Raw genomic sequence first — 23433 nt, 5'->3', positions numbered from 1 at the left:
GGAGTTTGAGACCAGCCTGGCCAACATAGTGAAACCCTGTTTCTACTAAAAATACTAAAGTTAGCTAGGCGTAGTGGTGTGCACCTGTAGTCCCAGCTACCTGGGAGGCTAAGGTGGGAGAATGGCTTGAACCCGCCCTCAGCGGTGGAGGTTGCAGCAAGCCAAGATCGCGACATGGCACTCCAGCCAGGGCAACAGAGCAAGACTCCGTCTTAAAAAAAGAAAAGAAAAAATAATGTTTAAGAAATATTTCAGTGACCAAAGGTTCTAAGCATAGAAAGAAAAATCCAGGCTAGACACGGTAGTGCATGCAGCCAGGCCAAGATAGTGAGAGCCCTGTTTCTGTAATAAATAAATAAAAAGAAAATTTCTGCAGGAGGTTGCTCACTACAACCTCTGCCTCCTGGGTTCAAGCAATTCTCCTGCCTCAGCCTCGCAAGTAGCCAGGATTACAGACACGTGCCACTGCACCTGGCTAATTTTTGTATTTTTAGTAGAAGAGGGGTTTCAGCATGTTGACCAGGCTGGTCTTGAACTCCTGACCTCAAGTGATCCGCCCACCTCGGCCTTCCAAAGTGCTGAAATTACAGGTGTGAGCCACTACACCTGACCTAGGGTGGAGTTTTCTCAGAGCAAAAAAAAAAAATCCCAAATCTAGAATTCCTTCTGAGTTAGATGCCCAAAAACTTTCAGTGTGATCTATGATCGGAAATGTCTGTAATGATTTCCCAGCTGAGTAGCCCCCAGCGCCGCCCCCATGATTTTTCTGAAAGCAGATTTGTGACCACCCCAGGTGCAGAAGGACTTGGTCCCCAGGGACGAGCTAGCATGGATCACTTCCTCACCTTCCAGGCAGGTCTCCCAAGAGTCAGTGGCATGGCAGGCGTGACCCAGCCAGGAAGGGAGATCAGGGTCCCAACTCCTAGTCCAGCCATGTCCTGGGGGCTCTATGTGGCCCAGAGGAGCTCTGATCAGGCCTTGGATGGAATACTGAGCCACTCAGCTCTGCCTGAGGGAGGCTGCAGTTACCTGCTGCGTTGTGACCCATTTCCGATGCTCCTCGGGGACAGCAGGAAGAAGCCGGGGAACCCACACAGCCCTTTCCTTTCCCAAGCCGCAGCCCTTTCCCAAGCACAGCAGGGATGTACTTGTCACACGGAGACCTACAAAGGGCTCAACCGTGTGCAGGGGTGTCTGTCACTCCCAAAAACCTTTTCTGCTAACTGTGCAGTTTGCAGTCGCCATGCACGCAACCAACACGGACTGTGCCCCTTGCCGCGTCGGGCCTGCCTGTGCCAGCTGCTGGGCTCGGTGATGAATGGCAGTCAGGTGGGTGTAACAAGAGCGTGCGGGCAGCGATCCAGGGGCCGGGATATGACAGTGCGCACGACTGAGAGAGGCCATCCCCCCCACCCCCTAGGCTTGCTGGTGCTCAAGGGGACATGAACAAAGCACCTATTACATAATACGGGGTCACGATGTACCAGGAGCTGTGGAGAGGAGACAGCGGTGCGGAGGGCCCAGAGGGCCACAGTGGGTGTGCCCGGGAAGGCCCTGCTGAGGAAATGGGATTTCAGCTGAGGGCCAGCATGAGGCTCCCTGGCGGGGAATGCAAAGGCCCTGGGGTAGCACAGAGCTTTGGGGAAGCGGGTGACATCCGGAGGCTGGAACAGAGTAAATTTTAGGGGGAGCAGCTAAGCAGCAGGCTGGAGCAGAGCCAAGACAAGTGCTTTAGGTTTTACCCTTGAGCAATGAGGAATCGCTGGAATGCCACAGGCTGCTTTGGTTTCTTGAAGAATCATCTCTCTGCTGGGGACAGAGGAACAGCAAGGGAACAAATGTGGCTTCAGAGACAGTGGTGAGAGGCTTAGAAACAACTCAGGGCAGAGACTCAGGTGCTTGGACCAGGGAGGGAACAGAGAAGGGAAGGAGTGAAAAGGACACCGTAGTTCCTAGATTCTGATGTGTCAATGGTTCAAAACAAGCCACCTGCTGGGCATGGTGGCTCTTGTCTGTAATCCCAGCACTTTGGGAAACAGAGGCAGGAGGATCACTGGAGCCCATGAGTTCAAGACCAGCTTAGGCAACATAGCAAGACCCCGTCTCTACAGAAAATTTTCAAATTAGCCGGGCATGATGGCATGCACCTGTGGTCTCAGCTACTTGGGAGGCTGGGGCACAAGAATCCCTTGAACCCAGGAGTTGGAGTTGCAGGGAGCCGTGATCGTGCCATTGCACTCCAGCATGGGCGACAGAGTGAGACCCTGTCTCAAAAAAAAAAAAAAAAGGAATGGCCAAACACCGCAGGAGCAAAAGATGAGCCCGGTTCATGGAAGAGCAGAACCCTCTGCTACTATCACCAAGGATATGCTATAAGCTCAGGACCCGCACTCAAAGCCAGACCTGCCAGTCCCATAGAATGGCCGCACACCCCGAGATCATGCAAGCATCCTCGTCCTGATCAGTTGCAGTGACTTTTGAGGGCAGGCATCAATTATGCGGCTGAACGGCTGAGCCTGTCCTGTGTGCTCCGTAAGACAGTGGCCTCTATCAAACATACACATACTTGTTCCACAAGTATCCAGAGACCCTCCCCAGGGCCAGGGGTTACAGGGGAGAGCCAGGGGCTTACACAAACATGCCTTATCAGAAGGTGCCAAGTGCTGTGTGGAGAACTCAAACATGAGGTGACAAGGTGATGAGTGTGGCCTGGGTGAGTCAGGGGCAGAGGCTTCTCGGAGGTATTTTGTCACATTCAGACCAAGACCACACAGCCAGCCTCTCCAGAAACCATCCCCACACCAGTATTCGGATAGGGATTCTCCAGCTCTGTCCTCTGTGGATCCCCCACCCCTGGCTGGGAGATTTTGTTAAACTGTTCTCCAGGCCCGGCACGTTGGCTCACACCTGTAATCCTAGCACTTTGGGAGGCTGAGGCGGGAGGATCATTTAAGGTCAGGAGTTCGAGACCTGCCTGGCCAACATGGTGAAACCCTGTCTCTACTAAAAATACAAAAATAAGCCAGGTGTGGGGTGGTGCATGCCTGTAATCCCAGCTACTCAGGAGGCGGCGGCAGAATTGCTTGAACCTGGGAGGCAGAGGTTGCAATGAGCTGCGATCACACCATTGCACTCCAGCCTGGGCAACAAAGGGAGACTCTGTCTCAATTTAAAAATATATATATATTCTCTGAAACAAGTAGTATACAGGCAATACACTGTTTCCAACTATACATGTCTCCTCAGGAATTCCAGTATCTGCACACACACACCCCCACCCCACCCTCTGCAATCCTCCAACCCCACCCAGCTCCTGAGAAACATTCATTCAGCAGCTCCACCCATCTGCCCACCTCCTGAGTTAGACACTTGAGGTGTCTGGGGAAACAGCTTCTCCCCACAAGGAGCCTGGAGGCTCAGCTCCGTGACTTCAGCCTGTTTCCAGATGTTTCCTGAAGCCCCAGGGCTTGTGTTAACTTCCCACCCCCACCCCCAACTTGGCACCCCACCCTGAGGACAAGCCCAGATCCCACGCTCTGGCCAGTGATCCCTGTTCACTTTCAAATGGAAAAAAAAAAAAAAAAAGAATTTGGAAGGACCCAGGAGACTGCATAAAGCCCTGCATTCTCTCAGGCAGTCTGTGAATGGCTGGTGGGCTCTGCTTACATAAGAGCCTGGTTCGAGCAGGGACAGAGGCAGGGCCATGCCAGCCTGTCACTGTGACACAGCTACAGGGCCACAGAGAGGGCCTTTATACCTTGCAGGGCTGGGAAACACTCATGACCCACATGCAGCTAACCATGTAACTGGGGTGAGTCGCTCTGCTCCCAGTAAGCCCCACACGCAATCCACGGTACACTTCTCAGAATAAGGAACAAATGCTCTGTGCATTTTTATTACAAACACCATGGTGGGCAGGTGCAGTGCCTCAATGCCTCTAATCCCAACAGTTTGGGAGGCCAAAGCGTGTAGATCACCTGAGGTCAGGAGTTCGAGACCACCCTAGCCAATATAGCGAAACAACATTTCTACTAAAAATAAAAAAAATTAGCCGGGAGTGGTGGTGGATGCCTGTAATCCCAGCTACTCAGGAGGCTGAGGCAGGAGAATTGATTGAACCCAGGAGGCGGAGGTTGCAGTGAGCCGAGATTGCACCACTGCTCTCCAGACTGGGCCACAAAAGCGAAACTCCATCTCAGAAAAAAAAAAAAAACACTATGGCATGAGGGCCCCCTGAGGACTTAAAAATGAACTGCCCTCCAATAGGGAATCTTTTAGGTAAAATCAGTAGAATGTGGTCGGGCATGGTGTCTCACACCTGTAATCCCTGCACTTTGGGAGGTCAAGGCAGGAGGATCACTTGAGCCCAAGAGTCGGAGACCAGCCTGGGCAATATAGCAAGACCCCATCTCTACTAAAATCAATAATTCATAGGTAATTGAATAAAACAGAAAAGGGACTTTCATTGCCATCAAAATGAGGCAGGGCACAGTGGCTCACGCCTGTAATCCCAGCATTCTGGAAGGCCGAGGTAGGCGGATCACTTGAGGTCAGGAGTTCGAAACCAGCCTGGCCAACATGTGAAACCTGGTCTACTACACATACAAAAAATAAGCCAGGCGTGCTTGCACGTTAGCTGGTAATCCCAGCCAATCGGGAGGCTGAGGCAGGAGAATCGCTTGAACCCAGGAGGTGGAGGTTGCAGTGACCCAAGATTGTGCCATTGCACTCCAGCCTTGGTGACAAGAGTGAAACTCCATCTCAAAAAAAAAAAAAAAAATGAAAAGAAGTCCACAGGTCTCTCTGGGTGGCTACAAAGCCCTGCCCTGTCAGCCTCATCCCTCAACGTGGGACATCTGCAAACTCTGGGCTCCATGCCTCTGCACACACCACTCGGTTCCCTCTGCCTAGAACACCATTCTCCTCCCTGGCCCCAAAGACCTCGACCTTCAGGCCTTGGCTTAAATGAAAAGATCTTGAGGACAGAGAATGTGGTTCGTTCATCCCAGGATTCTTAGCATTGATAAGAGGGAAAAAACATGTTGGAACAAATGAACTAATGAGTAAGTGATGGACTGGAAAACAGAGGCAGGGTCCCATGACGGGAAAAGGCCTGGACCAGCCGGACCCGCCCACAACCTGTGCGGTGAGGGAAGACCCCAGGGTTGTCTCGGCAGCTTCCATCTCAGAAGGGCCACTGTGCCAGGAGGGTTGAGATGATGGGGAACAGGACAGCCACGGGCAGGATGGACCCAGGGCTTGTGGCCAAGAGGCCAGAAGAAGCCGGTTCCCAGCCAGGCACAGTGGCATACACCTAGAATCCCAGAGCTTTGGGAGGCTGAGGCAGGAGATCACTTGAACCAAGGAGTTCAAGACCAGCCTGGGCAACATGGTGAGACTGCGTCTCTACCAAGAAAAATCCTTTAAAAATTAGCCAGGCACTGGCCGGGAATAGTGGCTCACACCTGTAATCCCAGCACTTCGGGAGGCCGAGGTGGGCAGATCACTTGAGCTCAGGAGTTCGAGATCAGCCTGGCCCACATGGTGAAACCCTGTCTCTACTAAAAATACCAAAATTGGCCGCGTGTGGCCTGTAGTCCCAGTTACTCCGGGGCCTGAGGCAAAAGAATGGCTTGAAACCGGAAAGCGGAAGTTGCAGTGAATCAAGATCACTCTACTGCACTCCAGCCTGGGCAAGAGCAAAACTCCAACTCAAACAAACAAACAAACAAAAAAAGCAGCCAGACATAGTGATACACACCTGCAGTCCCAGCTACTTGGGAGGCCGAGGCCGGCAGATCACTTAAGATCAAGAGTTCGAGGCCATCCTGGCCAACATGGTGAAACCTCGCCTCTACTAAAAATACAAAAATTATGGCCAGGCACGGTGGCTCATGCCTGTAATCCCAGCACTTTGGGAGGCCCAGGCAGGTGGATCACTTGTGGTCAGGAGTTCAAGACCAGCCTGGCCAACACAATGAAACCCTGTCTGTACTAAAAATACAAAAATTAGTGGAGTGTGGTGGTGGGCACCAGTAATCCCAGCTACTCGGGAGGCTGAGGCAGGAGAATGCTTGAATCCCAGACGCAGAGGTTGCAGAGAGCCAAGATCGCACCACTGCACTCCAGTCTAGGTGACAGAGCAAGACTCTGCCTCAAAAACACACATTTTTTAATAAATAAAAATACAAAAATTAGACAGGCGCAGTGGCTCACGCCTGTAATCCCAACACTTTCGGAGGCCGAGGAGGGTGGATCACGAGGTCAGGAGATCGAGACCATCCTGGCTGACACAGTGAAACCCTGTCTCTAGTAAAAATAAAAAATAAAAAAAAAAAAATTAGCCAGGCGTAGTGGTGGGTGCCTGTAGTCCCAGCTACTCGGGAGGCTGAGGCAGGACAATGGCGTGAACCTGGGAGGTGGAGCTTGCAGTGAGCCGAGATCACACCACTGCACTCCAGCCTGGGCGACAGAGCCAGACTCCGTCTCAAAAAAAAAAAAAAAATTAAATAAATTCAAAAATTAGCCAGGCATGGTGGCGGGTACCTGTAATCCCAGCTACTCAGGAGGCTGAGGCAGGAGAATCACTTGAACCCGGGAGGTGGAGGTTGCAGTGAGCCAAAATCCCACCACTGCACTCCAGCCTGGGCAACAGGGCAGGACTCCGTCTCAGAAAAAAAAAAAAGAAAGAAAACACAACCCAAGCCCAGATGGGCTGCGAAGGAGATAAGTGGGGTGCCAGGGTGACAGGCAAGGGGTTGGACTCTAGATTGGATGGCCAAGGAAGGTCCCTCTGGGGGACATGGAAGCTGAGCGCTCGGTAACACGAAGGGCCAGGCATGAGAAAAGCAGAGGGAAGGGCATCCGGGGCCGAGGGAATAGCATGTGCTTAGGGCAGGAACGTGGTTTTGGGTATCTGTGAAAGACAGTAGCGTAGTAACAAGTGAGGAAAGCAGGGGACAGATGACAAGCCTCTGAGGGAAGGTTCTGAGCCACGGCACACTAAGATCCTCCCACTTACAGGCAAAAAGGCCTTCTGCCTGTGGCTCGGTGGGGAACAGTCAGCTAGGAGGGAGCAGGAACAGAAGCAGTGTGCTCCTAGGTGAGGCAGCTGTGACAGGCACCTGGTGGCCAGACTGTCTTCTAGCCTCCACTTCCTGGGATGATTCTTTGTCACAACAGGTTAAAAAGTGGGCTCTGAGTGTTGTGTGACTTCCCCAAGGGTCTTCCCATGAAGAAGAGCTGATCATCTAAAAATGTGACTTGCAGCCAGGTGCAGTGGGTCACGCCTGTAATCCCAGTACTTTGGGAGGCCGAAGCGGGTGGATCACGAGGTCAGGAGATCGAGACCATCCTGGCTAACACGGTAAAACCTCGTCTCTACTAAAAATACAAAAAAAAAAAAAAAATTAGCCGGGCGTGGTGGTGGGCGCCTGTATTCCCAGCTACTCAGGAGGCTGAGGCAGGAGAATGGCGTGAACCCGGGAGGCGGAGATTGCAGTGAGCCGAGATGGAGCCACTGCACTCCAGCCTGGGTGACGGAGCGAGACTCTGCCTCAAAAAAAAAAAAAATGTGACTTGCATGGTGTGTGACATTATATCAAAACTGAGGCACTGGCATCTGGGCTTCTTCCTCCGCCTTCTGGGCATATGATTTGACATCAGTCTGTCTCCTGGTGCCTGGTGGACCTTCTTCATTAAGTTTTGAAGCTTTTCTCAGCCAGGCGCGGTGGCTCATGCCTGTAATCCCAGCACTTTGGGAGGCTGAGGCGGGTGGATCACGAGGTCAAGAGTTCAAGACCAGCCTGGCCAAGATGCTGAAACCCCGTCTCTACTAAAAATACAAAAATTAGCCAGGCATGGTGGCACGTGCCTGTAATCCCAGCTACTCGGGAGGCTGAGGCAGGACAATCACTTGAACCCAGGAGGCAGAGGTTGCAGTGAGCCAAGATTACGCCACTGCACTCCAGCCTGGTGACAGAGCAAGACTCCATCTCAAAAAAAAAAAGAAAAAAAAGAGTTTTGAGGCCTTCCAAAGAGGTCAGGTGCCAAAAGCATCTCAGGCAGCCCTGGGGATGCTGATCTGTCCTTACCTGCCTAACGTGGGTCCCTCTCCGCTTAAGGATTTTTACCCTGCCTGTGGGCCGCGAAGCATGCTGAGCACTTCACACTCCCCCACAGGCCCCCAGGTGTCCTTATCCTGGCCTCACAGGTGACAAAACTGAAGCTTAGGTTAAGTCACTGTCCCAAGGGCAGAGTGGGTGGCCTCCAAGTTCTTCACCACCACCACACACTTGATTCTTTCCCCAGTGCACGACCCACAGCAAAGCCCACTCTGGTTCTAGAAGAATCCCAGCTCTGCTAGCCACTAGCTGTGGACAAGTCGCTTCACTTTCTGTGCCTCAGTTTCTCCATCAGTCAAGTAGAGATAAGAACGGCATCTACGTCTTATGTTTAGTACGCGATTTAGATATGTTACTAGATAAGAAGCACTCACACTGCCGGCGCAGTGGCTTACGCCTGTAATCCCAACACTTTGGGAGGCCAAGTTGGGCGGATCACCTGAGGTCAAGAGTTTCAGACCAGCCTGGCCAACATGGTGAAACCCCGTCTCTACTAAAAATACAAAAACTAGCCAGGTGTGGTGGTGGGCACCTGTAATCCCAGCTACTCGGGAGACTAAGGCAGGAGAATCGCCTGAACCCGGGAGGCGGAGGTGCAGCGAGCCGGGATCACGCCATTGCACCCCAGCCTAGGGGACAAGAGCGAGACTTCGTCTCAAAAAAAAAAAAAAAAAAAAAAAAACCACTGATAATTAAGCACTATATTCACCGTAATTTACTAGATTACTATATTCTGGCTGCTGCAGGAAATATCCCAGGTATTAAAACATTCTCAGCTGCCACTATCAGTATCAGCAAGAAGGTGTTAAGACCCAGCCTGAACTTGACCAACTAGCTCAAGGTCTCTGGCCTTTCTCACGCAGCCAGGCTTGTCAATGAAAGTGCAGGATTCCCGACCAAACCCAACCACCTTATCAGAGTCGCAAGGCCTTTCCAAGCACCGCCCTCACTCAAGGCTGTCAACCCTCCTCTGTTCTCCTCAGGAACCAGTTAGTCCAGAAGGCTTTGCTGGACCCAGCTGGTGGAGCCTCTAAATCCATCTGGGTGCGGCTGAAATAGCTACTCCACCTGGCACACACCAAAGCCCACCACTCATTCCGTCCCACTTTCTTGTTACTCGGTCCTGCCTCCCCCTCCCTGGTCCCGCCTCCCCCATCCAGGCCCGCCGCTTCCTCCTTGCCCCGCCTCCTCTTCCCTGGCCCCGCCTCCCACATCCCGGCCCCCCTCTTCCTTCTTGCCCCGCCTCCTCCTCCTGAGCCCCACCTCCTCCCCCTCGGCCTCGCCTTCCCCCCCGGCCCCGCCTCTTCTTTCTCAGCCCTACGTCCTCATCCTCGGGAACCACTTCCTCCACCTCAGCCCTGCCCCCTCCTCCTCCTCAGGACATGCCTTTTCCTGCTAAACTCTGCCTCCTACTCCTTGGGACCCGCCTCCCCCTCCTCGGCACCCCTCCCCTTCCTCAAGCCCCACCTCCTCCTCATCGGCCCCGCCCCCTCCTCGGCCCCTCCTCCCCACATCTGCCCCGTGTCCAGAGGTCTAGAGGTGAGTAGGGCCGTACTACTTGTCAAATGTTAGCTGCTGCAAGGTGCTGCACCAAGCTGAGGCTTTCCAGGCATGTATCTGCTCATACGATGCTCACCAGACCAAGAAACCCTTGAAACGATAACCCTGGGAGGCAGGGACAATTATCCCGGTCAATATGAACATTGGGCAGGAGAGAGGAAGGGGCCTGAGCTGTAGCATTTGCCACTTTCCGTGGTGTAAATATCCTACCTGTGACTTAGAGATGTCAGCCTGATATCCCTGAACACAGAGTTGGGAAGATGCACACCATCAGCCAATGTCAGCCGGGTCTCGCACACCCAGGTGTCATTTTATGGATTAAAAAGCTAGTTCAAGGCCAGCCGCTGTGGCTCACGCCTGTAATCCCAACACTTTGGGAGGCCAAGGTGGGAGAATCACTTAAGGTCAGGAGTTCAAGACCAGCCTGGCCAATATGGTGAAACCCCATCTCTACTAAAAATACAAAAATTAGCCGGGCGTGGTGGTGGGCGCCTGTAATCCCAGCTACTCAGGAGGCTGAGGCAGGAGAATCGCTTGAACCCAGGAGGCAGAGGTTGCAGTGAGCCTAGATGGCACCACTGCACTCCAGCCTGGGCAACAGAGGGGGACTCTGTCTCACGAAAAAAAAAAAAAAAAAAAAAAAAAAACTAGCTCGAGAAGCTAAAGAACTTGCCCATGGGCTCCAAACCTTGTCAGTGGCAGTTAAGCATATGAGCCTAGCACTGATCCAAAGCCCGCAAGCATTGCCACCTTCCCAGGAAGAGTATCAATCAATACTGCCCAACCCAAAGGGGAACTGGCCTGCAGCCCTGGAAAAGGCCTTCTTCTCTGGGTCTCAGGTCCCTCATCTGTAACTTTACAGAAGTTAAACCAGAAAAATTATCTCAAGCCTGCGGCTCTGAGATTCTGTGTGCCTACAGCAAAGAAATGGCCTAAGTACAAAGCTACATCCAGGACAGAAGGGACTCCACCAGGAGAATCTGCCCAGTGAGTCACCATCTGCTCAAAGCAAGAAGCCTGCAGGAAAATCTGAAAAGCCTAAGATCCCCTCCAACCCCCTCAGGATCTTGGCCTGAGTCAGGCTAACATAGGAAAGGTCTTTATAGCTCACCACAGCTCAAGGCTCACCACTTTCCCTTTTTTTTTTTTTTTTTTTTTTTTTGAGACAGAATCTCACTCTGTTGCCCAGGACTGGAATGCAGTGGTGCGATCTCAGCTCGTCGCAACCTCCGCCTCCCAGGTTCAAACAAATTCTCCTGCCTCAGTCTCTCGAGTACCTGGGATTACAGGAGCGCACCATGATGCCTCGCTAATTATATATATATATATATATTTTTTTTTTTTTTTTTTTTTTTTTTGAGACGGAGACTCGCTCTGTCGCCCAGGCTGGAGTGCAGTGGCGCGATCTCGGCTCACTGCAAGCTCCGCCTCCCGGGTCACGCCATTCTCCGGCCTCAGCCTCCGGAGTAGCTGGGACTACAGGCGCCCACCACCACGCCCAGCTAACTTTTTCTATTTTTTAGTAGAGACGGGGTTTCACTGTGTTAGCCAGGATGTTCTCGATCTCCTGGCCTCGTGATTCACCCACCTCAGCCTCCCAAAGTGCTGAGATTACAGGCGTGAGCCACTGCGCCCGGCCAATTTTTATATTTTTAGTGGAGAGGGGGTTTCGCCATGTTGGCCAGGCTAGTCTTGAACTCCTGACCTCAGGTGATCCTCCTGCCTCAGCCTCCCAACGTGGTGGGATTACAGGCATGAACCACTGCACCCAGGCAAGGCTCATCACTCTCAATCCTGCCCTTACTGCAAGGGGCAGCCCATCCGATTTTAGGGCAGAGAAAGACCCTCTCCCAGCAGTCCACACTGACCCGCAGCACCTCGCCCTCCCTTCAGGGATGCTCTGTCCTCAGAACACAGCAGGAGAGCCACCAGCTGTCCTAGGGCAGCATCAGCAGAGAAGCCATCTGTGTGGACAAAACTGGAGTCTGACAAACCCAGGTTCAGCTCCCTGGCTTCCAGGCTCTGTGACCTTGACCAGCTTAGTTTACCTCTCTGAGCTTCAGTTGCATTATCTGTAAAGTAGAACAGTAGTTCCCATCTGATCAGGTGCTAATAAGACTCACCCCTGGGCAAGGTGCCGTGGCTCACACCTATAATCCCAGCACTTTGGGATGCCAAGGCAGGAGGATTGCTTGAGCCCAGGAGTTCGAGACCAGCCTGGACTAACATGGTGAAACCCCATCTCTACTAAAACTACAGAAATTAGCTGGGCATGGTGGCACCCACCTGTAATAACAGCTACTTGGGAGGCTGAGGCAGGAAAATCGCTTGAACTGGGGAGGTGGAGGTTGCAGTGAGGTGAGATCGCATCACTGCACTCCAGCCTGGGTGACAGAGCGAGACTGTCACAAAAAAAAAAAAAAAAAAAGGCCGGGCGTGGTGGCTCACTCCTGTAATCCCAGCACCTTGGGAGGCCGAGGTGGGGGGATCACAAGGTCAGGAGATCGAGACCATCCTGGCTAACACGGTGAAACTTCATGTCTACTAAAAATACAAAAAATTAGCCAGGCATGGTGGTGGGCGCCTGTAGTTCCAGCTACTCGGGAGGCTGAGGCAGGAGAATGGTGTGAACCCGGGAGGCGGAGCTTACAGTGAGCCGAGATGGAGCCAATGCACTCCAGCCTGGGCGAGAGTGCGAGACTCTGTCTAAAAAAAAAAAAAAAAGAAGAAAGAAAACATCCTAAATGTGGGTTATGGGGGACCCCAAGAGGCTCGCTTCTGGGTACTCAGCTGCGGGAAATGGGCAGCGACCTGGACTGCTGGAGGCTGAAGACAGACTGATTTTCTCAGGAATTAACAGGCTCATTTACAAGATGTAGTAGCTGTTTTTCCAGTTGCCGCTGGGCTCATTGCTTTGAGTCTCATCTGCAGTGGCAAAAACAGCAATAAAATAAAAAAATACATTAAAAAAAATACTGTATCCTAGGATAAGCAGTTCGCTTACCGACCTAGCTCTGACCCCAAGACAATACCAAGGCCTGCTCTGGTATTCTAAGAAGACGGCTTCAGCCAAGGCCTGGAGGTGATCTGTTCTAGAGAGAGGCTTCACCTCAATTAGGCCACAGAGTGGATAACTTTTCCTCTCAGATCAGATGAGATTTGGCAGTGATATGAGGCTACTATGGAAACAGCCACCGATCTCCACTCCTGCTGGGATCCCAACTGCCACGATAACAGTCCTCAACCAGACATTAATTCGTTGTGTGACAGTCAGCACGTCCTGCACCCCTCTGGGCATTACCTCTATCAATTGTAAACTGCACTTCATAATCTCCAAGGTCTCTCCAGGGGCCAACCTCTCAGTGGACAAGAGACTGCTTGAGGGTGGGAAGATGGATTTAGTCCCAAGCAGAAACAGATTTTTTTTCTTTTTTTTTCTGAGACAGAGTCTCGTTCTTGTCACCCAGGCTGGAGTGCAGTGGTGTGATCTCAGCTCACTGCAACCTCTGCCTCCCGGGTTCAAGTGATTCTCCTGCCTTAGCCTCCCAAGTACCTGGGATTTCAGGCGTGCGCCACCACACCCAGCTAATTTTTTATTTTTTGTAGAGACGGGGTTTCATCATGTTGGCCAGGCTGGTCTCGAACTCCTGACCTCACATGATTTGCCCACCTTGGTGTCCCAAAGTGCTGGGATTACAGGCATGAGCCACTGTGCCCAGCTGAAATATATCCTTTATTTATTTTTTTTAAAACAGAGTCTCGCTCTGTCACCCAGGCTGGAGTACAGTGGCGTGATCTCGGCTCATGGCAACTCCGCCTCCCAGGTTCAAGTGATTCTCATTCCTCAGCCTTGAAGCCAGTAGCTGGGACTACAAGCACGTGCCACCATACCCAGCTAATTTTTTTGTTTTCAGTAGAGACGAGGTTTCACCATGTTGACCAGGCTGGTCTCGAACTCCTGACTTCAAGTGATTCACCCGTCTCAGCCTCCCAAAGTGCTGGGATTACAGGCATGAGCCACCTCGCCCGGCCAGAAATATATTCTTTGATGTAGACAAACCTTTTCTCAAATTGCTTGTTAAGTGTGAGTGAAAGCATCCTTTCTATTTTTACTGACCTACAATACACACATGCAGTTAAACTAATCTGCTTGCTATGCAATCCGCTGGGCTGGGAAACAACTGCTTCTCCCACCCAGAAGCCCTGTAGCTATCGCCTCTATGGGTACTTGGCAAAGGTTGGCAGAGAATAACAAACAACACAGCAAAATAACAATTTATTTTTTCCTTCAAGGTCACTTTGAACAGTGAGTTTGAAGCTTCCCCCTTCTTTTTTTTTTTTTTTTTTTTTGAGACAGACTCTCGCTCTGTCATCCAGGCTGGAGTACAGTGGCATGATCTCAGCTCGCTGCAACCTCTGCCTCCAAGTAGCTGAGATTACAGGCGTGTGCCACAACACTCAGCTCACTTTTGTATTTTTAGTAGAGACGAGGTTTCTCCATGTTAGCCAGGCTGGTCTCGAACTCCTCACCTCAAGCGATCCGGCCACCTCAGCCTACCAAAGTGCTGGGATTACAGGCGTGAGCCACCATGCCTGGCCAAAGCTCCCCCTTCTTTCTGGGAGAGAAAAGGATTAAGTACGGTGGAGCATATTCTCCAGTCCAAGTCTTGGGCCTCAGGCTGTGCCCAGCTTCCTGGAACAAAAGCACGCACCCCCAGGGTGCTCAGAGGCCTACTTAATCTGACTGTTAACTAGCAAAACTAAACCAACTACATTTGCAAAATGCCATATGGATGCTCCAAACTGCATGTTTCAAGCTGGACGTGGTAGCTTTTTTTTTTTTTTTTTCCTTCAAACAGGGTCTCTGTTGCCCAGGCTGGAGTGCAGTGGCCTGATTTTTGGGCTCACTGCAGCCTCAACCTCCTGGGCTCAAGCCATCCTCCTGCTTCAGCCTCCCGAGTAGCTGAGACTACAGTAGTGGGACTACAGGTTTAGATATAGAGTTTGAGAGGGGAATCCACATCAGAACTTCATTCTAGAATGAAAACTTAAATGACAGAGATTATTGAATACAAACCTCCTCATTCTTGATACCATGTCAAAAATTACAGGATTTTTGGGTTAAAGGCTTCTAAGGGGCTAGGCACCGTGGCTCATGCCTGTAATCCCAGCACTCTGGGAGGCCAAGGTGGGTGGATCACCTGAGGTCGGGAGTTCGAGACCAGCCTGACCAACATGGAGAAACCCCATCTCTACTAAAAATACAAAATTAGCCGGGCATGGTGGCTCATGCCTGTAATTCCGGCTACTCGGGAGGCTGGGGCAGGAGAATCACTTGAACCCGGGAGGTGGAGGTTGCGGTGAGCCGAGATCGCGCCATTGCACTCCAGCGTACGCAACAAGAGCGAAACTCCGTCTCAAAAAAAGGCTTCAAAGGATTGTGGGTAAATTTCCAAAAATAGTAGCAATAAAGGGGGCAGGAGGCAGAGGTAGTAATATTCAACTTGTGAATAAAAACAAACAGCCAGGCGCGCTAGCTCACACCTGTAATCCCAGTACTTTGGGAGGCCGAGGCGGGCAAATCACTTGAGGTCAAGAGTTTGAGGCCAGCCTGGTCAACATGGTGAAACCCCCGTCTCTACTAAAAATACAAAAAATTAGCCGGGCATGGTGGCGGGCACCTGTAATCCCAGCTATTCAGGAGGCTGAGGCAGGAGAATCGCTTAAACCCAGGAGGCGGAGTTTGCAGTAGGCCGAGATCGTGCCATTGCACTCCAGCCCGGGCAATAAGACCGAAACTCTGTCTCCAAAAGAAAAAAAAAAAAATCCTTCTACGTATCCAAGGTACCTAGAGTAGTCAATTCATTAAGACGGAATGGCGGCTGAGTAGAATGGTGGCTGCCAGAGGTGGAGGTGGAGAGGAATGGGGAGTTAGTATTTAACGGCTACAGCTTCTGTTTTCCAAGATGCAAAGAGTTCTGGAGATGGGTGGTGGTGATGGTTGCACAACAATGTGAATGTTCTTAATGCCACTGAACTGCACACTTGAAAATAGTCAAGAAGGTAAATTTTATGTGTATTTTGCCAGAATTTTTTAAATTGGAGGGGAAGTGAGAAACAAGAAATCGCTCGACCTGCTATTTTTCATTTGAGGACCAGCATGGCATAGTGGCTAGGAACTAAGACCTTGGCGTCCTGAGTTCCCCTATCTGTTTTGCATTTACTAACTAGGGGCCTTTGAACAAGTCACTTGGTATCTCTGAGACTTTATTCATCCTTACAAACAGGAATAATAATAGTTCTTATACAAGGTAACAGAATCTCACCAGCACAAGAGTAAGCACTTGCTAAATTGTTCTTATTTTGAATTTTAATAACAAATTTTATTATTTGATGATAGTTACTTAAAAGTCAGCAATAATTCAGGGATAATTGGTTGAATTATTAATATTATATTATCACCTAGGGCGATAAGCACATCAGAAGACTTCGTTTTAAGGGAAAAAGAGACCCAAGTTAGGAGTCAGAAGACTTGGGCTTCAAGAGTGGCTGTGGGTGGGTATAAGATTTCTCCTTGGTGACACCCAAGGGTTGACGGAGATGACCTCTTTGATAACCAGAAAGCAAGATCAGCTTCGCTGCTCTGCGAAAGCCAGCTGTGGAGCTGCACCTCCCTCACCGCCTAAGTCTCCCGGGAACGTCCCGGGCGAGGGAAGGGGTCCAAAGGTCGTACACAAGAATACTGATTGCAGAGCCCCTTCCTACGCTGGTGACGGCGGCGTGGCGCAAGGTTTGTGCAAGACTCCCTCGGATTGGGAGCAAGGGTCCCGCACCTTCGTGGCTCCCATGACAAAGTCTGCAACTCAGCCCGCTGGGGGAGCTGCTAGGAACCTGCAAGCGTCCCAGCCCCTGCAGAGACCCCCAAGAAAAAGTACCCCCAAAACAGCCTGGGTTGCAGATTTATAAATACTTCCTGCGCACATGCGCATTGGAATTTACGAGTGGCCCGGGGCGCAACGCTTGCCCACTGCGCCTGCGCCGTCCGGCTCTTCCTTCGGGGTACAGGACCAGAAAGTGGGGTCCCGTGGTCCCGCAAAGAAGGAAAAAGAATGGGTCAGCAGTGGCCACACGGTCCCTGTTTCTCGCTTCTTACCTCGTAATGCTTCATGGCTCCCTCCCACGGCGGCTACTGCTCCGCGGCTGCTGCTGCCTAACTGCGCGGCACAGCACAGGGTCCCTACAGCGCCCGCAACCGCAGCGATAGACTAAACGCGGCTCTGCGTCCGCCCCGCCCCTCCCGGCCGCGCGCGCCCCGTCGGCCAATCAGGGCACGAGGCGCCCACCTTCGCCCCTGCTCCTTGGGGCCGGTCCGAACCAAGACTAGGGCTAGCACCAGGGGATTGACCAATCAACTTGCGAGACCAATCGAAGGGGGCGGAACGCCTGTAGGAGGGGCTAAAGAGAAGGGGCTTGACCATCCACCAATCCAAAGGAGGTCTCTGCGCCGCGCGTCCCTTTGCCACGCCCCCTGATGGCGTCGCTGTGGAAACCAAGGTAAGCGACGGTTAGGCCAGACGCGGGGGCGGGGTAAGAAGTTGAGTGACAGGCAAGGCAGCATCCACATGACAGGCGGCGCCGACGGGGTAAATTCTGAGGTGGGCGGCCCCCGGGGTACACCGGGAACAGCAGGAGAGGGCTAGGGGCTGGGGTCGCGGGCTGCGGAGTCTGGATGGCGAGGAGGTCACTATGGGAGGAGACTCTTGAGTGGGAGGGAAGGAAAGGCGAAACGGAGTAGCGAAAAGCTCCCCATTTGGGAACCCCCAACCTGCAACCTTAAGCCCCAGCCCCATTCTGGGGTGGCTTCACTGCCGTTTTTAATGACAGCCCCGCCCCACTTTGTTTTTTTGTTTTGTTTTGTTTTGTTTTTGAAACAATCTCGTTCTGTCCCCCAGCTGGAGTGCAGTGGCGCAATGACGGCTCACGCAACCTCCGCCTCCCGGGTTCAAGCGATTCTCATGCCTCAGCCTCCCAAGTAGATGAGATTACAGGCGCCCGCCACCACGCCCGGCTAATTTTTGTATTTTTTTTAGTAGAGACGGGGTTTCCCCATGGCTGGCCAGGCTGGTCTTGAACTCCTGACCTCAGGTGATCCTCCCGCCTCAGCCTCCCAAAGTGCTAGGATTACAGGCCTGAGCCACCCCGCCCGGCCCCCCTCCACACTTTGCTCCGCCCTATGGACAGGGGAACTACATTGGTCTCTGCCTGACGTCCAGAATCGTGTCTAGTGGCTCCAATGGGGCCACTGAGCCCTTGAAATGGGGCTGGTCCAGGCCGGGAACGATGGCTCACACCTGTAATCCTAGCACCTTGGGAGGCCGAGGGGGGCAGATCACGAGGTGAGGAGTTCGAGACCAGCCTGGCAGATATGGTGAAACCTCATATCTACTAAAAATACAAAAATTAGCCGGGCGTGGTGGTACACACCTGTAGTCCCAGCTAATCAGGAGGCTGAGGCAGAAGAATTGCTTGAACCCGGGAGGCGGAGGTTGCAGTGAGCCAAGATCTCGCCACTCCACTCCAGCCTGAGCAACAGACCGTCTCAAAAAAAAAAAGAAAAAAGAAAAAGAAATGGGACTGGTCCAAATTGAGATGTGCTGTAAATGAAAAACACATAAATTTCTGGCCAGGCACGGTGGCTCACACCTGTAATCCCAGCACTTCGGGAGGCCAAGACAGGCAGATCACATGAGGTCAGGAGTTCAAGATCAGCCTGGACAACGTGGTGAAACCCTGTCTCTACTAAAAATACAAAAATTAGCCAGGTGTAATGGTGGGCACCTGTAATCCCAGCTACTAGGGAGGCTGAGAATCGCTTGAACCCAGGAGGTGGAGGTTGCAGTGAGCCAAGATCGCACCACTGCACTCCAGCCTGGGCGACAGAGTGAGATTCTGTCTCAAAAAAAAAAAGAAAAGACTTTTGACAGACAAAGGAACAGGCAGTACCTGGCACACTTCTTCACCTCCTCTCCTTACTCTTGTTTCCAGATCCTGCCCCTGAGCTTTCATGAGCTGTTGAACCATCCGGAATTCACAGGCCTGTCATGAGAGACACGATGAGAAGTCCTTAAAGGTAGATCGCTGATTCACAGGGGAGCAGGCGGAGGCAAGGGTGAGTCAGTGCTTGGAACTCAGTCATCCAGATTTGGCTCTGGAAACTTCTGAAGCTGTAGCCTTTGGGGATCCCTGACTGCGAGTACAGGAAGCCAACGCTATGTGGTCTTCTGGAAACTCATTATCTTTTTCACTGGTGCTATCTGGGAAAAACAGATGAAAACCTGAAGGTATTCTGTATGTGTGCTTTCAAAAGCAAGGATCTGGCCGGACGCAGTGGCTCAGGCCTGTAATCCCAGCACTTTGGGAGGCCGAGGCAGGAGGATCACCTGAGGTCAGGAGTTTGAGACCAGCTTGGCCAACATGGCGAAACGGTCTCTACTAAAAGTACAAAAATTATCTGGGTGTGGTGGTGGGCACCTGTAATCACAGCTACTCAGGTAGCTGAGGCAGAAGAATCAGTTGAACCCAGGAGGCAGAGGTTGCAGTGAGCAGAGATCACACCACTGCACTCCAGCCTGGGTGACAAGAGTGAAACTCCGTCTCAAAAAAAAAAAAAAAAAGCAGAGTTATTTTTCTGGTGGCAGTTTGAGTTTTGAGGCCTTCTGTGTCATGACAGGCCTCACTCCCTGCCCTTCTTGGGTGCTGGGGGAGAGTATTTGCTTCCAGGCCACAAGTTAATTTTTTAGTAGAGATGGGATGTCATTATGTTGCCCAGGCTGCTCTGGAACTCCTGGCCTCAAGTGATCCTCCCTCCTCGGCCTCCCAAAGCGCTGGGATTACAGGCATGAGCCATCCCACTCGGCCTGAGACCACAGTTAAAATCCTATCAGATTGAGTTACCTGAGGTACTTGATTGTGAGGGGCCATAGGGATAGGGTTGAAACCCTAAGACCCATCCATGTGTTGCTCCTTCACCAGTTACGCAAATTTTCAACTTATTTAATGTGATCTGAAGAGGTGAGTCTTCCATCTCTGGGTTGCAGCTAGATAGGGCATGACGGTGTACAAGTAGGTGTCATTTTGAAGACATTCCATACATATTCCCATAAACTCAGAACGTTTTGGAAATTCCCTTTTGAGACTGCTTTTCTGAGCCCCACACTTACTCAACAGGCACCAAATCATCCTCGTGCACCTACTATGCTGCGTGTCAACCGGAACATACAAATAATTTCCACCCCCTCCTCACCCATAAGAAGCTGGCAGAAAGGCAAGATCCAGCCTCCAAAGTAGAATTCCTCTTTGTTTTTGAGGGGTGTTGCAGGCTTGAGGAACCCCTTGTTTGCCCATCTGGCTTCCGGTAACCAGGCTGTCAGCAGAAATGAAACCCACCCTTGGAATGAAGACTGGCCACTTTGTTCAAGCCACTGAGGACACTGTACTGTGGCCCCCTGACAGTGCCTGTCTGTAGGGACAGCTAGATCCTGCTGGTCCCTTCACAGTCCCAGCAGTGGCTGATTCACAATGGTGACTGGTAGATCTGTTGGGTCGTTGTTGAGCTGATGGTAACTAGCTCCTTTATTAAAGTAATTTCCAAGGGAGAAACTGCAAGAGACGGCCTAAGCTGCGGCAGCTTCCAAGGATGAGCTTTTCTGGACCTCAGGTTTGGGGGGAACCCAAGACCATTTGAATGCCAGAGATGTGATGTGTTTGGTAATGTCGTGTCTCACAAGCTCCTTTTGTATTTCCCATGGGCAGGTCAGGTCGGATCTTGACTTTTTCCAGAACCTGGCTTGGCTGGTTTGGGTTGTGTATGAGTGAGCTGGCTTGCTGGGTGTGTGAGGGGAGGTGAAGCTGGGACTAGACAAGCCAGGGCCCGTTAGCAAGTTTCTGCTGTGTCAGGAATCCCGGAGAGAGGTTTCCCAAACCCTATCCTGTCTTGCCTGGGTTGTTTGGTTTTTCTCCTTCTTTTTTTTTTTTTCATTGAAGTGTAATTGACATGTAGTAAAATTCACCCATTTTAGTGTACAGCTCTGAACACATACGGTCATGCAACCACCACTACAATCAAGATACAGAGCATTTACACCAACCCAAAAAATTCTCCAAACTACTCCATTTGTTGCAGGTCCCAGCCCCTGGCAAGCATTCGTCTGCTTTCTGTCCTGATACTTTTGCCTTTTCCAGAAGGTTGAGTGAAATGGAATCACGCAGCCTTTTGAGCCTGGCTTCTTTCACCCACATAATGCATATGAGGTTCATCTGTAATGTTGTTTTTTTGTATCCGTAGCTCATTCCTTTTTATAGCTGAATAGTATTCCATTGTGTGGATGGATCCCATTTGTTTATCCATTCATCCATTGAAGGACAGTTAGGGTTTAACTGCTGTTGGTAATAACTAATAAAGCCTCAGCAAACATTCGCTCATGAGACTCCGTCTCAAAAAAAAAAAAAAAAAAAAGTAGATTTTACCCTGCTGGTGTTGCTATGTTGATGAAATTGAGAGGAGCCAGGAAATGAACATTATAATAGTATCTTTTTTATTTTTATTTTTGAGATGGAGTCTCGCTCTGTCACCCAGGCTGGAGTGCAGTGGCGCAATCTCGGCTCACTGCAACCTCCACCTTCTGGGTTCAAGCGATTCTCCTGCGTCAGCCTCCCGAATAGCTGGGATTACAGGTGTGCACCACCATGCCCAGCTAATTTTTGTATTTTTAGTACAGACGGAATTTCACCATGTTGGTCAGGATGGTCTCCATCTCTTGACCTTGTGATCCTCCCACCTCGGCCTCCCAAAGTGCTGGGATTACAGGCATGAGCCACCGCACCCAGCCATGAATTTTTATATATGAACAAAGGTTTTCATTTCACATGGGTATCCCACTGGGAGTGGGATGGTTGGCTCATATGGCTATAGTGCTTTTTGAAGGTCTTTTTTTTTTTTTTTTTTTTGAGAACGAGTCTCGCTCTGTTGTCCAGGCTGGAGTGCAGTGGCACCATCTCGGCTCATTGCAACCTCCACCTCCTAGGTTCAAGTGATTCTCCTGCCTCAGCCTCCCAAATAGCTGGGATTACAGGTGCACGCCACCATGCCTGACTAATTTTTGCATTTTTAATAGAGATGGGGTTTCACCATGTTGGCCAGGCTGGTCTCGAACTCCTGACTTCAAGGGATCCACCTGCCTCAGCCTCCCAAAGTGCTGAGATTACAGGCATGAGCCACCGCACCCAGCCTTGAAGATCTTTTCAAAATTTATTTGGATTTTTATTTATTTTTGAGACAGGGTCTCACTGTCTCTCAGGCTAGTGTGCAGTAGCACACTCATAGCTCACTGCAGCTTGGAATTCCTGAGCTCAAGTGATCCTCCCACCTCAGCCTCCCAAGTAGCTGGCACGTGCCACCATGCCCAGCTGATTTCTTTGTCATTGTTTGCAGATATGGGGTCTCACTATGTGGGCCAGGCTGATCTGGAACTCCTGGGCTCAGGTGATCCTCCTGCCTTGGCCTCCAAAAGTGCTGGGGTTACAGATGTGAGCCACCGCACCTGGCCTGAAGGTCTTTTTTTCAACAGGTGAAGAGCTGAAGACAGGAGTAATGCAATTTTCTTAAAATTAAGGCTTTATGATCATCTGAGTCACATTATACACAAGCTGAGTGTCTACTGTAAGCACTCAGTATGCTAAACACTTCAGCATTTTACTCTCTGGGTGACCCTGGGGAAGTCACATGACCTCTCAGAATCTCCATCTCCCCACCTGTAAAATGGGTGTAATGATAGCCCAACCTCATAGGGCTGTTGTGACAAGTATATGAGTTAATATTAATCGAGTACTTGGAACAGGCTTGGCCATGTCAGTGTTAGATGTTATTATAGGCCAGACATGGTGGCTTATGCCTGTAATCCCAACACTTGGGGAGGCCAAGGCCGGCGGATCACCTGAGCTCAGGTGTTTGAGACCAACCCGAGCAACATGGCAAAACCCCATCTCTACCAAAACCATAATACAAAAAATTAGCCGGGCATGGTGGCAGGCACCTGTGATCCCAACTACTCAGGAGGCTGGGGCAGGAGGATCATTTGAACCTGGGAGGTGGAGGTTGCAGTGAGCCAAGTTTGTGCCACTGTGCTCCAGCATGGGTGACAGTGTGAGACCCCATCTCAAAAAAAAAACAAAAACAAAAACAAAAACAAGGCCGGGTGTGGGGTTCAACCCTTGTAATCCCAGCACTTTGGGAGGCCAAGGTGGGTGGATCATGAGATCAGGAGTTCGAGATTAGCCTGGCCAACATGGTGAAACCCAGTCTCTACTAAAAATACAAAAATTAGCCAGGTGTGGTGGTAGGCACCTATAATCCCAGCTACTCAGGAGGCTGAGGCAGAGAATCGCTTGAACCCAGGAGGCGGAAGTTGCAGTGAGCTGAGATCACACCACTGCACTCCAGCCTGGGTGACAGAGTGAGACTCCATCTCAAAAATAAAAATAAAAATGTTATTATAATGTTCATTTCCTGTTCACTTCCTGTTCATTTCCTCTCAATTTCATCCACATAGCAACACCAGCAGGGTAAAATCTACTCTTTTCTTTTCTTTTCTTTTCGAGACAGAGTCTGGCTCTGTTGCCCAGGCTGGAGTACAGTGGCGTGATCTTGGCTCACTGCAACCTCCACCTCCCAGGTTCAAGCGATTCTCCTGCC

General features: G+C 51.1%; 1 protein-coding gene and 1 long non-coding RNA gene across 6 annotated transcripts in view; one reads left to right on the top strand and one right to left on the bottom strand.

Moving 5' to 3' along the window:
• The window catches only part of TECR (trans-2,3-enoyl-CoA reductase), a 36168-nt gene extending 19080 nt beyond the window's left edge, over positions 1–17088 (bottom strand). For 2 of the 4 annotated variants that reach the window (XM_063599965.1, XM_034946246.4), the window contains exons 1-2: positions 16837–17000; positions 1743–1809 (exon numbers count right to left, since the gene is read on the bottom strand). In XM_063599965.1, the coding sequence (XP_063456035.1) occupies positions 1743–1809; positions 16837–16851 (82 nt within the window). In that variant the 5' untranslated portion in view covers positions 16852–17000. Of the gene's footprint in view, positions 1–1742; positions 1810–16836 lie in introns of all 4 variants that reach the window. The other 2 variants (XM_003807074.5, XM_063599966.1) reach the window with 2 other exon arrangements.
• Positions 17089–17227: 139 nt separating this feature from the next.
• Positions 17228–19023, top strand: LOC103784177 (uncharacterized). Of its 2 annotated transcripts, none has more exons than XR_008622127.1 (2): positions 17228–17326; positions 18729–19023. It is a non-coding gene; the product is annotated as an uncharacterized LOC103784177 (long non-coding RNA). The 2 variants fall into 2 exon arrangements; XR_609785.5 differs by having other exon boundaries at positions 17263–17338.
• The last annotated feature ends 4410 nt before the right edge of the window (positions 19024–23433 follow it).

This window comes from Pan paniscus, chromosome 20 (assembly GCF_029289425.2).
Source record: "Pan paniscus chromosome 20, NHGRI_mPanPan1-v2.0_pri, whole genome shotgun sequence".
NCBI lineage: Eukaryota > Metazoa > Chordata > Mammalia > Primates > Hominidae > Pan > Pan paniscus.
The sequence above is the reverse complement of the archived record's forward strand: the minus strand, read 5'-3'. Positions and strand labels throughout refer to the sequence as shown.